The sequence below is a fragment of the Cannabis sativa genome, chromosome 4, assembly GCF_029168945.1.
Source record: "Cannabis sativa cultivar Pink pepper isolate KNU-18-1 chromosome 4, ASM2916894v1, whole genome shotgun sequence".
NCBI lineage: Eukaryota > Viridiplantae > Streptophyta > Magnoliopsida > Rosales > Cannabaceae > Cannabis > Cannabis sativa.
The window spans coordinates 59,576,227-59,592,117 of NC_083604.1; the positions used below are offsets into that span (position 1 = coordinate 59,576,227).

At 40.2% G+C, this 15,891-nt stretch overlaps 1 protein-coding gene across 1 annotated transcript; it reads right to left on the reverse strand.

Moving 5' to 3' along the window:
* Positions 1 to 6,641: 6,641 nt before the first annotated feature.
* Positions 6,642 to 7,472, reverse strand: LOC133037024 (uncharacterized). The gene has a single exon (XM_061113823.1). It carries the CDS (start codon positions 7,470 to 7,472, stop codon positions 6,642 to 6,644), a length of 831 nt encoding a protein of 276 aa, XP_060969806.1.
* Between the last annotated feature and the right edge of the window lie 8,419 nt (positions 7,473 to 15,891).

The following is a 15,891-nucleotide window of genomic DNA, read 5'->3' on the forward strand; positions in this document are numbered from 1 at the left end:
TATTAATTGAACCATACAAAGTATCATAATTAACAAATATGCCCCTAAAACTCTTTCTTTACAATTTTGCCCTTACTTAGTGAAAAATTCACAAATAGACATAGTCTAATTTGAGAATTATAATTGATTAATCAAAACCAATTACATGAGTCTTACAAGAAATATTATCTCAACTAGTGCGGGGACCATAGGTCTATATAACCAAGCTTCCAATAAGTAGATCAAGAATTTTTTACTAAAATTCACTAACTTATTAATTCTTCGTTGAATCCACGCATAGAACTTAGAATTGCACTCTCAGTATATAGAATGCTCTATATGTTCCACCATATAGACACATCATTAGTTATCCATTGTTATAATCCTAATTTGATCAATGATCCTCTATATGAATGATCTACACTGTAAAGGGATTAGATTACCGTTACACCCTACAATGTATTTTAATCCTTAAAACACTTAACCCCGTATAAATGATGTTTCAACTTATGTGAAATGAGATCTCCACCATTTATTTTCGTTTGGTCAAGCTCGAAGGAGATCATCCTTTACTTACTATTCTCCAGATAGAAGCTATAGATTCCATGTTTATGTTAGCGCTCCCACTCAATTGCACTACAGTGTTCCCAAAATGTACGTATCACCCTGACCTAAAAGTAGGCTTAACTAACAAATCAAAGAACACGAACAGCCTTTCAAGATTGAGCCTAATCATAACAGGATTAAGATCATTTGATCTAGGATCAACTAGGTGATATTGACTTGAATAGATATTACGGCAAGTTTAATAAATCTAAGTCAAAGTTCAATATCGTTCCCTTCCGATGCATACTCCATGCACCCAACCTGAGCTTTACTTTAACCAATGCTCTGGAAAGAACATAGCACTTCTCCAAATGCAAGTAAACTCTGTTGTAGATTATCATATCAGTAAAACCCTATGTCTGATAAATCTAGGAAACTTTATTCACATAGTCACGTTTACTTTCCAATGTGTTGACGGCACAATAAACAGGATCAAGTATGTGAAAAGGGTTTCAGATGAATTTATACATTATGTACATATAATCATGAAATAAATCATGTGAACCATGCAACATTAAATGTTATTTCTGATCTACATTAATAAGTAAATCTGATTATATTGAAATGAGTTTTATTTAGGGCATAAAACCCAACAGAGATATGCAGCCTGTGCTTCCACGAACTCAATCTACCAGATTCAGGATATTAGCGCTGCCATGACCGCGGTAAGTCTATCTGTTGGTGTTCTCGGGTTTTATTTTATGGCGCCTGTCCTCCCGTACTCACACATTTTTCTTGTATTGCCAGATTGCTGCAGAGACTGGTCGCCTCTCAAAGACTTTAATTGACCATTAGTACATCATGTCCAAATTTGGGGCCGTAGATGAGGCCATGAAGAGTCTGAGAGACTTGGCGGCCGAGAGGAAAGCTATTCGGGAGGAGGCTCAACAAAAGGAGGCTCAGATGGAGCGGAGTCACCAGGAGGCGTTAAAGGCCAAGGCGGAGTTGAAGGCAAAGGACGAAGCCCTGAAGGCCAGGGATGAGGCTATGACCAAGTCAAGGCGTGAGCTTAGAGAGGCCAAAGAGGTAGTTGAGGAACTGATTGCCATGCTAAAGTCCTTAGAGAAGCTGCACCAAGCTGATTTGAAAACGACAGCCAACCTGACTGTTGAGGTGAAGGAGCTGTGTGACTTCAGGGAGCAGGCTCAAAAGAAAGCAAAAAGTGATGAGCTCCTGGCCCCCGTTACCTGCCAGCACTGCAACAAACGTTTTGACGACAGTGTCTTCATGGCTTGGTAGACTAACGGTCAGAACTTAAGCTTGACTTTTATCCCAAGCCTGAGGAGGTCCTCATCCGCTTCTAGGAGAAGAAGAAGAGACTTGATGCCTTGCTGGAGGAGCTCAGAGGTACTCGTCTTCCGCCTCGGATTGATTAAACCGGCTTTCCACTACCACTATCATTATTATTATTTTTCTTTTTCTCCTTACATATTTAATCCTTCTCCCCTCTTTAAGACAATTTACTTGTATATATATTTTTTTTAAGGGGAGACACTTAAGGCCCATCCCCAGGCCCTTATCTTTTATTTTTGAGCTTTTCTTTGGGATCCGAACACTTTATATTCACATTTGAATACATACTTAGCTTTTAACTTTGTTAAATTTGGTCTGTTTACATCTATTTACATTTGTCCGTGTGGTATGCCCTACTACCCCCCTGAGTGACATGAAATTTGATTTTAGGTCACTCAGTTTTACAAACTTTGGATTAGAGGTTGCATATGTTTGTCCGGTACAAATTTACTTTACAGAACATAAACTCTTTTTTTCAACTATTGGTAATACTACTTTCGAAGGTGATCAGCATTCTAGGCCCTAGGCCCCATGGTTCCGTCCATTCGTTTTAGCTTGTAGGTCCCGGAGCCGATTTCGTCCTCAATTTCGTATGGTCCTTCCAAATTTGGCCCAAGTACCCCCACTCCGGGTTCGTGAGTGGCTGGAAAGACCCTTCTTAGGACTAGATCACCAATAGTGAATTTTCTATTTTTGACTTTCGAGTTCAAGTGTTTGGCCACCTTCTTTTGATAAGCTGCCATTCGTATTTGAGGCTCATCCCGGAGTTCATCAATTTGATCCAGCGCTTCTTGTAATAAAGTCTTGTTTGCTGCTGGATCGTAAGTTGTCCTCCTATGGGATGGGAATAATGTTTCCACCGGGACCATTGCTTCACAACCGTATGCCATTGAGAACGGCGAGTGGCTGGTTGTGGTTCTTGGGGTGGTCTGGTAGGCCCATAACACTCTTGGCAATTCTTCGGGCCAATTGTTTTTGCAGGCCAGCAGCTTTTTCTTTAGGGTGACCTTGAGGATTTTATTGGCGGCTTATGCTTGCCCATTTGTTTGTGGCCTTGCCACAGCAGAGAAGCTTTTGATGACTCCGTGTTGGTTGCAGAAGTTGGTAAATTCTTCGCAGTCAAACTGCTTCCCGTTGTCTGAGACTATCTCATGAGGCAAGCCATGTCGACACACTATGTTTTTTATGACAAAGTCTAGTGCTTTTTTAGCAGTTATAGTCTTCATTGGCTCGGCCTCCGTCCATTTTGTGAAGTAGTCTACTGCTACTATGGCATACTTTACCCCTCCCTTTCCTGTTGGTAGCGACCCAATAAGATCTATCCCCCACACCGCGAAGGGCCAGGGGCTAGTCATCAGGGTAATCTCGCGGGGTGGGGCTCTTGGAATGTTTGCGAATCTTTGGCACGAATCACATTTCAGGACATAGTCTATACAATCTTTTTTCATTGTTGGCCAGAAGTATCCTTATCTCAATATTTTCTTTGAGAGACTCAGACCTCTAGTATGATCTCCGCAGAACCCCTCATGGACCTCTAGCATAATTTGCTTAGCTTAAAGGTCCGATACACACCTTAAGTATGGTATGCTGAGTCCTCTTCGGTAGAGAATATTGTCCATCATCACATATCGGTGTGCTTGGTACTGTATCTTTCTGGACAACGCCCTTTCTTGAGGCAACTCACCTTTGGTTATGTATTTGATGACGGGGTTCATCCAGTTTGTCTCTGGCTCAACTGCAGCCACAACATCTTTAACTTTGATGCTTGGTTCCGTGAGGCGTTCAACGGGTACCACCCCCAGTTTCTTAACCTTGCTGTCTGATGCTAACTTAACCAAACAGTCTGCGTGGGTATTCTTTTCTCTGGGGATTCTTTCCACTTTATAATCCGTGAACTCATGGAGTAACTCCCAGACAATTGCTACATACACAACCATTTTTTCTCCATGCATTTGATACTCTCCCGAGACTTGGTTTACCACCAGTTGCGAATCGCTAAAGACTTCTACTCTCGTGGCTCCCACGTCTCTTGCTAATTTCAGTCCAGCAATTAGGGCTTCATATTCATCTTCATTGTTAGAAGCCAGGAATTCAAAAAGTAGAGCCGCCTGGAGTCAAAGCCCATTCGGAGATATCATAGCTATCCCAGCTCCGGATCCATTTTCGTTTGACGCTCCGTCCACGAACACTTTCCATGCTGGGGTTTGTGGTATTGGTACGTTTGCGCTAGCTTCTGCTTCATTGCATTCTGTTATGAAGTCGGTTAGGGCTTGTCCTTTTATAGAAGTGCGTGGTATGTAGTGTATGTCAAACTGGCTTAACTCCATGGCCTACTTCGAGAAGTCTTCCAGATGCTTCCGGCTTCTCTAGGACTTACCAAAGCAGATGGTTTGTTAATACCTTGATGGGGTGAGCCTGAAAGTAGGGTCTCAACTTTCTTGATGCCATTAGGAGGTAGAAAACTAACTTTTCAATCAATGGGTACCGTATCTCAGTCCCTATCATACGCTTGCTGACATAGTACACAGGATGTTGGACTTTTTCTTCTTCCCGGACTAAGGCTGCACTGACAGCGTTCTCGGAGACGGCCAAGTACATTAACAAGTCCTCTCCGTGAACCGGCTTTGATAAAATTGGAGGTTTGACCATATATTCTTTTAGTTTTTTGAATGCCTCCTCGCATTTTTCGGTCCACTCAAATTTCTAACACTTCTTTAAAATGTTAAAGAAGGAAATGCACTTGTCTGTTGATCGGGAAATGAATCGGCTTAGGGCGGCAACTTTTCCGGTCAAGCTTTGCACATCTTTGTGCTTCTTGGGGGAAGGCATGTTCAGTAAAGCTTGAATTTTTTCAGGATTCGCCTCTATTCCCCTTTGGCTGACGATGAATCCCAAAAATTTCCCTGATTTGACCCCGAAAGTGCAATTCTTCGGGTTAAGTTTCATTCCGTACCTTCGGACCACTTCGAAGCATTCTGTGAGATCGTCCGCATGGCTCACGCACGCTTTAGACTTGACTAGCATGTCGTCCACATAAACTTTCATGTTTCGCACCGGGAGGCCTTTGAATATCCGGTTAACCATTCTTTGATACGTTGCTCCAGCATTTTTTAGCCCGAAGGGCATGACCAAGTAGCAGTACACCCCCTTATCGGTCCTGAAGCTAGTGCATTCTTGATCTGCAATGTGCATCTTAATCTGGTTATAGTCGGAGTAGGCATCCATGAAGGACAATAGCTTGAACCCAGAGGTGGCGTCTACCATCTGGTCAATCCGGGTCAGGGGAAGCAGTCTTTTGGGCATGCCTTGTTGAGATCAGTGAAGTCTATGCACACCCGCCATGTCCCATTTGGCTTCGATACTAGCACCGAATTGGCTAGCCACTCCGGGTAATATACGTCTCGGATCAGGCCATTGGTTAGTAGCTTGTCCACCTCTTTTTCCAGGGCCTCCGCCTTTATAGGATCAAGGGGACGCCGCTTCTGCTGGACTGGTGGCATGTCCGGGTTGACGTTCAAGACATGGGTAATTACATGCGGACTTATGCCAGTCATCTCTTTGGCACCACGCAAAAACGTCCGTGGCTGCCCTTAGCGCTTTAATAATTTTATCTTTCTCCTCTGGTTCTAGGTTCTTTCCTACTCGGGGGATCTTGGTAGGGTCGAGGTCGCATACTTGCACTTCCTCGACGTCTTCCATAGGTTCTACAATCATTTCGAATCCCACACGGGGATCCAACTCATCTTCTTCTGCCAATCCTGGCTCAATATTCTCATGGACCATTAACACCGGTAAATGGGCCGCGACATTATAACACTGCCTGGTCTCTCCCTGATTGCCCCTCACGGTCCCCACCCCGGCTTCCTGGGTAGGGAATTTCAGACATAAGTGCCGAATGGACGTAATTGCACCAAAATCCACCAAGGCCGGTCGGCCAAGGATTGCGTTGTATGCAGTTGGGTAATCTACCACCACAAAGGTACAGTACTTGAAAGTACTCTGGGGTGTATCTTGGCACAAAGTGACTGGCAACCTCACTTTTCCCATCGGGATAAGCGTGGTTCCACTGAACCCCGTGAGTTGGGAACCGCTTGGTGATAAATCCCGGTCCGTGAGGCCTATTGCTGTGAAGGCTTCTTTAAATAACAAGTTCACGGAACTTCCATTGTCGATCAATATTCTAGCCACAATTTTGTTGTCAATGAGAGTCTCTATGACCAGGAGGTTATGATGAGGGAAACGCACCAGTTTCTCGTCTTCGTCCGTGAAAGTAATTGGCCTATCCATGAGTCGGGGCCTTTGAGCTGGAAGCTGGGTGACTTCCCATACTTCATCATGTTTGATGGCCCCGACGTAGCGCTTTAATTATTTTCGGGTGGTTCCCCCAATATGGGGCCCACCATAGATCATGGCCACTCTTCCATTGGGTCTAGGTGGCAGGCCAAGGGTCTACTGAGGGATCGATCCCCTGGAGGGTACAGCTGGTGCCAATGCTCCGGGCGTACCTCCTGGCGTCCCTTGAGGCACCGGACCCCCTGCTGGAACCGGTTGAGATGAGGCAGCTGGTTTTTCATCCACTCATACAGGTGACCCAATTGGATAAAGTTTTCGATCTCATCCTTCAGATTCTTGCACTCGCTAGTATTATGTCCAATGTCGTTGTGGTATTCGCATATCTTTCTGGGATCTCTTCGAGAACTATCCTTGTACAGAGGAGGAGGCCTTCGGTAGTGCGTATTTTGCCTCGTGGCAAAATACACTCGCTAGAGCGTGTCCGTCAACTCTGTGTACTGGGCGTATTGGGGAGTATACCCCCTTTTTTGGCGCTTGTCCTCTCTCCGGTTGCTGCTTTTTAAGGACCTTTTACTTTGGGAGCTTTGAGGAGGTCTAGTTAGGCTCACAGCAGGAGCAGAGTGAGGCGGGACTTGTCCACTCATCCCTGAGGGGTTCCCGTAATGCGAAGATGCGGGAGCCAAGGTTGGGCTCTGGTTGTATCCTGGGGTAGCGAAGAACTGTATGCCGCTCATTGGTGGATTAACCGGAGGCAGGGCTCTTGAGAGCTGAACTCCGGGTGCATATCCGGCCACTCTGGTTGGATAGTATCCTCCGTAAGCCACTATTTGAGCCTCTTCCAAATTAATGTATTTTTGAACCCTCTTCTGGAAATCCTGGAGGTTAGCAGCTCCTTCTTGTTGCAATTCGTTCCAGAATGGGGTTCCTGTACAGATTTCGGTCTGAAGAAGTGCAAGCTGCTGTCCGTCATCAACTTTCTTGGTTTTTGAGGCTTCTTCCTTGAACCTCTTTATAAAATTCTTCAAGGTCTCTGTGGGTAGTTGCTTGATGTTAGTTAAGGCGCTGACTTTGAGGTTGATCTTTCTCGCCGCGACAAACTGTCTCCGGAAACTAACTTGTAACTTGTTCCAGCAATCCACAGATCCTTGTTCCAACTTTTTGAACCATTCTTCCGCGGAACCACTCAATGTTAGCGGAAAGCATAAGCATTTAGCATCATTGCTGACCCTCATAACCGTCATTACTCGGTTGAATCGAGATAAATGATCGCTGGGGTCTGAGTCCTCGAGGTATGCTGCCATCTCTGGCATCCTAAAATTTTTAGGGAGTTCCGCTTCTAGTATGTGTCGGGCGCATGGCTCCCGGTCCTCACAGTCGGAGTCTGAATCATCCCCTTTTTGCCTCCGGGAGACCCGAGCGATCTCTTTGCGCAGTGTCGCCAACTCTGCTAAAATTCTTTCGTTCAGCGTTCCTGCGGAGACTACTGGTATATGTTTCTTTTTATCCAGGTGGTCCTGCAAGTCACCGTGCTTTTCGTTGATTTGGTGTCTTAAGTCAACTAGAGGGCATCTCCGGCTCCCTCTTCCTCTTTCTCTGGGTTCTTGGTGCAGAGAAGCGCTCTTTCGGTCCTCTCGATCCTGAGGGCCAAGACTCCCTTTTCGGAGTTTGCCCCTCTGCGGACCTTTCCCTTTCGGGAAATCTAAGCGAACCTTTCGTGGTTCCTACACCTTTTCTTTCTCCCTGGGATAGAAGTAGGATTTTTCTGTTGATCTTCTTCAGAGGGATACCGTATAGGGCTTGGTTCCCTGGACTTATGTTTCTGAGTGCTTAGAGAGGACTCTTCCGGTGCTTCCTCGAGTCCTACTGGGATGGCCTTAGGGTGTATGTGAATCCCTGCTGTCTCCATGGCTTTCTGCATGGCGACCATCACCTCTTGCATCTTTTTGTTTTGTTCCTTTTGGGCTGTGATCTCAGCTTCATGATCGGCAGCTTTTTGTCTTAAGAGCAGCAGCTCTGTGTAACTGCCTTCGTCGTAGGCGTTATACTCGTCAAAGTTTTCCTCGTATTCGTCATTGTTGGCCTCCTCTCGCTCCTCAGAATCCATGTTGACTCTTGAGGCCACTTCCTCGTCTTCGGGATTTTGAGCATCTGGAGGAGGACGGGGCTGACGTGTGTTGCGAGTTTCCACCATTGCTGCTTCAATTTATAAGATTGTTGTCTATTTGAAGATGCTTCCTTCAGCTCTCAATGAAAGCACCAAAATGTTGATCGAAGTTTTCGGCAACCGATTAACACTACAAGAAAAGCTACTTTTGCCGGAGCTTAAGCTCGCCGACAAAAGTATGTGTAACTCGTCGGCAAACTTTTGCCGGTGCCATTTGTCGTTGGCAAAAGCTGTCGGCAATGGCTCGTTGGCGAATGACCTTTTGCCGGCGACATAATGACTTGCGCCGGCAAAAGTACTTACACCGACGCATTTGTTTGCCAGTATAAGGGACTCGTCGGCAATACGTCCGCCGGCTGATGTGTCCCTGACGACGTTTACGTCGCCGACAAAACTTTTGCCGGGGATTAGAGCATTTGGTGCCTTATTTTTGCTGGCGAGTTTAGTCGCCGGCAAAACGGGAATAAAAAAATAATTAAAATTAAAAATTTATCTATGCCGGCGACATATGCGCCGGCAAAAGTGTTTTTTAATTTTTTTATTTAATTAAATAATACTTTTGCCGGCGCATGTTAGGCGCTGGCAAAAGTTTTTTTTTAAAAAAATTTAATTTATAAATTAATTTTAAAATTAAATTCAAATTAAAAATTGAAATAATACTAAATATAATATCAAATATATTATAAAACTGACATTTAATTTTATTACAAAACTATATATATATTAAACGTCATAAACTAAGTAAAAATATTCTGAATTCATAAACAGTAATATATACACTGTAAAGTCAAAAAAATTACAAATCAACAGCATCATCTTCGTCATCAGCAGGAGGAGTAGCCTGTGAGGAGGAACCAGCTGCATGGCCAGAAGGCTGAAATGGTGGAATCAGTAGAATCGGAGGCAGATGTAACACCCCGATTTCCTGAGATGTCACATAGGATAGTCCGTATAAAACAATTTAATAAGATAAAAACAACAAAATACTTCTTTATTGAAAAAAAATATCTAAGCATGAGATCTCATTGTTTAAAACAAAATACTTTTGGTACCGTAAACTTAAATAAGAACTAATTAAATCAAAATAACGGTTCCACAATGTTTAGCATCTAAAAACATTAAAAGCAAAATACTGCGCCAGCCCCGTAACATGCAGTCCATGCCTCGAGCTCTTCAATCTTACTGCTTAGCCTTACCCTTACCTGCACACAGAGTACCTGTGAGCTAACGCCCAGTAAGAAGAGATATGTAGGACATAACCCTCCTAACTAGTTACTTGACATAAGTTACTCTTTAATATTAATCAACAGTAATTCACATTCCATAAATATATCCACAACGCATGTTGTTCTTACATGCACAAATCAAGTCTCATATCGCACATTATACTCACATACGATAATCAACTATACACTCATGTTGATCAGACATGAGGTAACATGCCCTGTCTTGTGTTATTCTCACACTTGGCATCCAATAAGACAATTAATTACCATAAGTTGTTCTCACCCATGATAAAGTTATAACCTGCAAGTGTTATGCTCACACAAGCAGCAAGACCCTAATATTATTCTCATGCTAACGATGCTAACAAAATATAAGGAAATCACAACACAATCAAATTAAATAGCAAACCAAACCTAAGTTGTATGCATAACATACACCTTCTGCACAGATGTCTACTCTTCTTACCTAATTTGCTAAGACCACAGTTGCTACCTCGAGCACCTCAACGAATTTTCTTATTGAGAACAAGATCCTAAACATTCATTAACACAACAATACACTCAAAATACATTCAAGTATGATACTCTATACTCATACAGAAACTTATGTAGAATTACGTAACACGTAAGTCCATTTCATTTGCATGACACACCATACATAAGCATTTATTATTTTGATTCAGACAAACATATTGCATGCACTCAAACAAACATTTTTAACGTAAAACATGAATTCATACAACACCTTTTTACGTAAAATTTTATTAAAATACTATTTATTCTCATTAAAATCAAAATAAATAGTTAATTAATCACCAATAATTATAATAAATACCTACATCAACTAATAAATAATAAAACCTATTCCATTTGATATCATAGACAGTAAATGGTATTACAAAAATACATTTTACTATTTTAACAACACTTATCCATTTTTCATAATTAACTTAAGCATTAATTAAGTAAATTCATGAAATATACCGAAATTGATTAAAAACTAAATCTAACTCTTCTAACACAGTTTATGATATGTACTAAGTCACAAATAATTTTTTTTGAATTTTCTAAGCAACCTAAGTATTTTTCATAATTAAAATAAGAAATAACATCAATAATTCATGAAAAATACATAATCACCTAAAAATTCAATCTACCAATTTTATAACAGTTTATATATCATAGCTCATCATATAAAATAAATCTAGATTTTTCTGAGCAACCTAAGTATTTTTCATAATTAATTTATAAAATATACTAAATAATTCACAATAATTCCAAATAAATTCAGAAAATTATGAAACTTCACCAAGCACCTTAGAATAAAATAAGGAATCAAAATATACAAAAATATCTAAAAAAAACACCTCAGAAATGCTCAAAACGTGGTCGCCGGCGTTCTCGTCGGTTCGTCGCCGGTAAAGTGTAACTTTGTCTCCGATTGCTCTTGAAGCATCCTTTCGATTGGGGAAGCTCTCCACAGTGCTCAGGACCTCAAAACGATCAAGAAAAGTGATCCGAGAAGGCAGATTGGGGTCGTCTCATTCGTTGGCGGTGTACCGTCTTTAATGGAGTCAAAATATTGATTCTTCGTTTTGGACGTTGAAGCTTCATTTTCTTACGTCAAAAACAATTCTTAGGGTCCCATGCACTCATATATAACCTCCCTTGACCCAAGAACAAGCTTAAACACGTTTGAATTCGAGTCCGTTTCCAAGCCACACCTTCGAAGCTTCAAAAATAGCGAATCTCGAAACGATGACCTCCGCCCCTTATACCACGTTAAAAGGCTTTCTTAGGTCGTATATAAGTGATCCCAAACCCCCACTTTTACCCAGGTTGCGGTCTGCTTGAAGAACGAAATTTTTCGGTATCGTATACGCCGTATACGTTCACTCTCTCTCTCTCTCGTTCGTTCTCTGCTTTTAGTGTACGAAAATAGAACTCAAAAATCTAATTTCTATCGTGTTTAAACCCAAGCAAAAAGATCGCTTTGAGCCGAAGTGGAACGATTCTTATTTCACAGAAATCGGTCCTCCGAATCGTGCGTATATACACTCTCATATATACACACTAACAACAACAGCAACTTAACAATAATAATAATAATAATAATAATAATAATAATAATAATAATAATAATATAATAATAACATTAATAATAATAATAATAATAATTGTGTTAAACATACCCTTTAACAATATAATAATATTTACCAATATTATTATACTAAAAATAATAATCACAATCATTATTATTATTATTCCCACTAATAATAATATGTACCAAATCAAACCAAATTGCATATTCATTTAATAATATCCAGATATATATTTATTAGGCATTATGCACATGCCAATACTAATCAAATATTATATAATCATAAAAATCTCATACATATTTAAACCCATAAATATGTAAAATAATAAAAAAACTCTCCGCTAAAGGAAATTACAAAAATACCCTTTCTGAGCTAGCGGTTATTGTTGGGTTTTGTGCCCTAAATAAAACCCATTTCAATATAATCAGATTTACTTATTAATAAAGATCAGAAATAACATTTTATGTTGCATGGTTCACATGATTTATTTCATGATTATATATAGAATGTATGAATTCCATTTGAGTCCAGAACATATGAATTTGTTAATGATTATAGTGTTGTCAGCACAGTGGAATATAATCTTAATTATATGTTCGAAAGTTTATTCCCTGATTTGGCAGAACACTGGATTTAGACTGACATGGTGTAATCAGCGATAGGTATTCTTACACCTTGGAAAAGTGTTATGTCCTTTCCAGGACATTGGCAAAATTTACCAGTATCAGATGTATGGAGTATACATCGGTAGGGACCGATATTGAACTTTGATTAGATATATTAGAATTTACCGTAATATCTATTCAATTCAATATCACCTGTTGATCCTAGATCAAATGATCTTAATCCTGATATGATTAGGTTCAATCTCAAGAGTGTTATTCGTGTTCTTTGATTTGTTAGTTAAGCCTACTTTTGGGTCAGGGTGATACGTACATTTTGGGAACACGGTAGTGTAATTGAGTTGGAGCGCTAACATAAATATGGAATCTATAGCTTCTATCTGGCGAATAGAAAGTAAAGGATGATTTCCTTCGAGCTTAACCAAACGAAAATAAATGGTGGAGTACTCATTTCACTTAGCTGAAATATCATTTATACAGGGTTAAGTGTTTTAAGGATAAAATACATTGTAGGGTGTTACGGTAATTTAATCCCTTTACAGTGTAAATCATCTATATAGAGGATCATTGATCACATTAGGATTATAACAATGGATAACTAATGACGTGTCTATATCATGGAACATATAGAGCGTTCTATATGACTGAGAGTGCAATTCCAAGTTCTAAGAGTGGATTCAATAAGGAATTAATAAGTTAGGGAATTTACTTGGTAAATTCGGTTCGACTTATTGGAAGCTCGGTTATATAGACCCATGGTCCCCATACTAGTTGAGACCATACTGCTTGTAAGACTCAGTTAATTGATTTTAATTAATCAATTATAATTCCAAAAGTTAGACTATGTCTACTTTATGAATTTTCACTAAGTAAGGGCGAAATTGTAAAGAAAAGAGATTCTAGGTTTATTTATTAATTAAGATACTTTAGATGTCTAAATTAATAAATATATTAAATGGCAATATTATTTAATAATTATTTTTAAGTTATTAAATAAGTAGAATTGACATTTAAATGGTTAAATTGAAAAAATTGGCATTTTTGAGAAAATGGGAATGAAAAATAACAAAATGGGAAAGTTGCAAAGTGAGGCCCAATTTCCTTATATGGGCCGCCCACTATGCAAGAGGTTTACTATTTTATTTTTCCATTATTTTAATGCCATACAATTCTAACCTAAACCTAGAGGGCATTCTACAAATAGAAAGTAAATGGCCTCAGGAAACAACACACAATTGCATCTCATTCTTTTCAGAGTGAATTCCTGAGCCACCACTTTCCTCTCTCTTTTCTTCTCTTCAATATTTCAAAAATTCCTTGAGTGATGGAGTAGTGCCCACACACATCAAGTGGTACCTCAATCATAGTATTTAAGACTATGGAAAATCAGCATTAAAGAAGGAGAGAAAGAGATCCAGATTCAGATCTTGATTATGCTTTGCTACAGAAAGGAATCAAGGGCTAGAGATTTGAATGGAAGGAGTCATAATATTCCGCTGCACCTAATGTAAGATTTTCTTAAACTCTTATGTGTTTATTTTCATTGTTTTAGAATTCATATTAGGATGTTAATAAAACATATAGGATGTTAATAAAACATACTTAGTAGTAAATCTAGATCCTAGTAAAATATTTCCAATAGTTATTACAATTATCCCCCTCTAAAAGAAAATTTCGTCCCGAAATTTTACTCAAATAATTCAGGATATTGTTCTCGCATATCAGACTCTAGCTCCCAAGTAGCTTCCTCAACCACGCTTTTCTCCATAGGACTTTCGCCAAGGTAATTGTATTATTTCTTAAAATCCTATCTTTTTTATCAAGAATCTTTACTGGACGTTCATTGTAGGACAAATCTTCCCGCAAACCCAGTGTTTCATAGATCAAAACATGTGATGGGTCTGACACATATTTTCAAAGTTGAGATACATGAAATACATTGTGCACCCCAGATAATGATGGCGGTAAAGCTATTCTATAAGCTACACTGCCTACTCTGTCCAATATCTAAAATGGACCAACATATCTGGGACTTAGTTTCCCTCTCTTGCCAAATCTCTTCACTGAGAGTCCTTTCCGTGGTGTCACACGAAGAAACACATGATCACCCACTTTGAACTCAAATGTCCCTCCGCTTTAGGTCGGCATAAGATTTCTGTCTGCTCTGAACTGTGATCATTCTAGCCCTGATCTTCTGAATAGCTTCGTTGATGTTCTGAACTGCATCTGGCCCTAGGAGTTTGTTCTCTCCCAACTCATCCCAATGTAGTGGAGACCTGCATTTTCTTGCATACAACATCTCATAGGGTGCTACCCCGATAGTAGACTTATAGCTGTTGTTGTAAGAAAATTCAATCAAAGGCAGGTATTTTCTCCATGATCCTTGGAAATCTATCACACATGCCCTCAACATATCTTCCAAGATCTAATTTGTTCTCTCAGTCTGACCATCTGTCTCTGGATGATATGCAGTACTGAACTTCAATCGAGTTCCCATTGCTCTCTGTAAGCTTTCCCAAAAAAGATGAAGTGAACTGAGCATCTCGATTACAAGCAATAGAATACGGTGCCCCATGTAATCTCACAATCTCATTTACATAAAGTTCAGCAAATTGGTCCATGGAGTAAGTCATGCGTACTGGTAGAAAATGAGCAGACTTTGTATACCTATCCACAACTACCCAAATGGCGTCATGCTGCTTTGTAGTCTTAGGTAACCCAGTCACAAAATCCATGGAAATCTCTTCCCACTTCCATCCAGGGAGTTTTAGTGGTTGTAATAATCTTGATGGTCTTTGATGCTCTGCTTTAACTTGTTGACATGTTAAGCATTTGGCCACAAATTCAACTACATCCTTTTTCATACCAGGCCACCAATACAATGCTTTTAGGTCATGGTACATTTTAGTCGTCCCGGGGTGAACTGAATAAGGTGTAGTATGAGCTTCTTCCAATATCCCCTTCTTGAGCTCATCATTATCGGGCACATAAATTCGTCCCTTGAACCGAATTAATCCTGTGTCTGATATTTCATAATCTTTGGCGTTACTATTTAAAATTTCTTGCTTTAGTTCACTGAGCTTTTGATCTGTCGTCTGCCCCTCCTTAATTCTTTGTAACAAGGTTGATTGAAGTGTGACCTTTGCAAGCTGCCCTGTGATAAACTCTATACCAGCTCGTTCCATGTCTTCCACTAATTCCCTTGATACTCCTTGTAAAGTGGAAACTAGTCCTGGACCTCTACGGCTGAGTGCATCCGCTACCACATTGGCTTTACCAGGATGGTACATTATCTCACAGTCGTAGTCTTTGACCAACTCCAACCACCTCCTCTGCCTCATGTTTAACTCCCTCTGGGTGAAAAAGTACTTTAAACTCTTATGATCGGTGTAGATTTCACATTTCACTCCATAGAGATAATGACGCCAAATTTTTAGTGCAAAAATCACTGCGGCTAATTCTAGGTCATGCGTCAGGTATCTCTGTTCGTATTCTTTTAATTTCCTTGAAGCGTAAGCAATTACCCTCCCTTCTTGCATTAGAACACAACCCAACCCTTGTTTAGATGCATCACAATATACCGCAAATTGTCCCTCTTCTGTTGG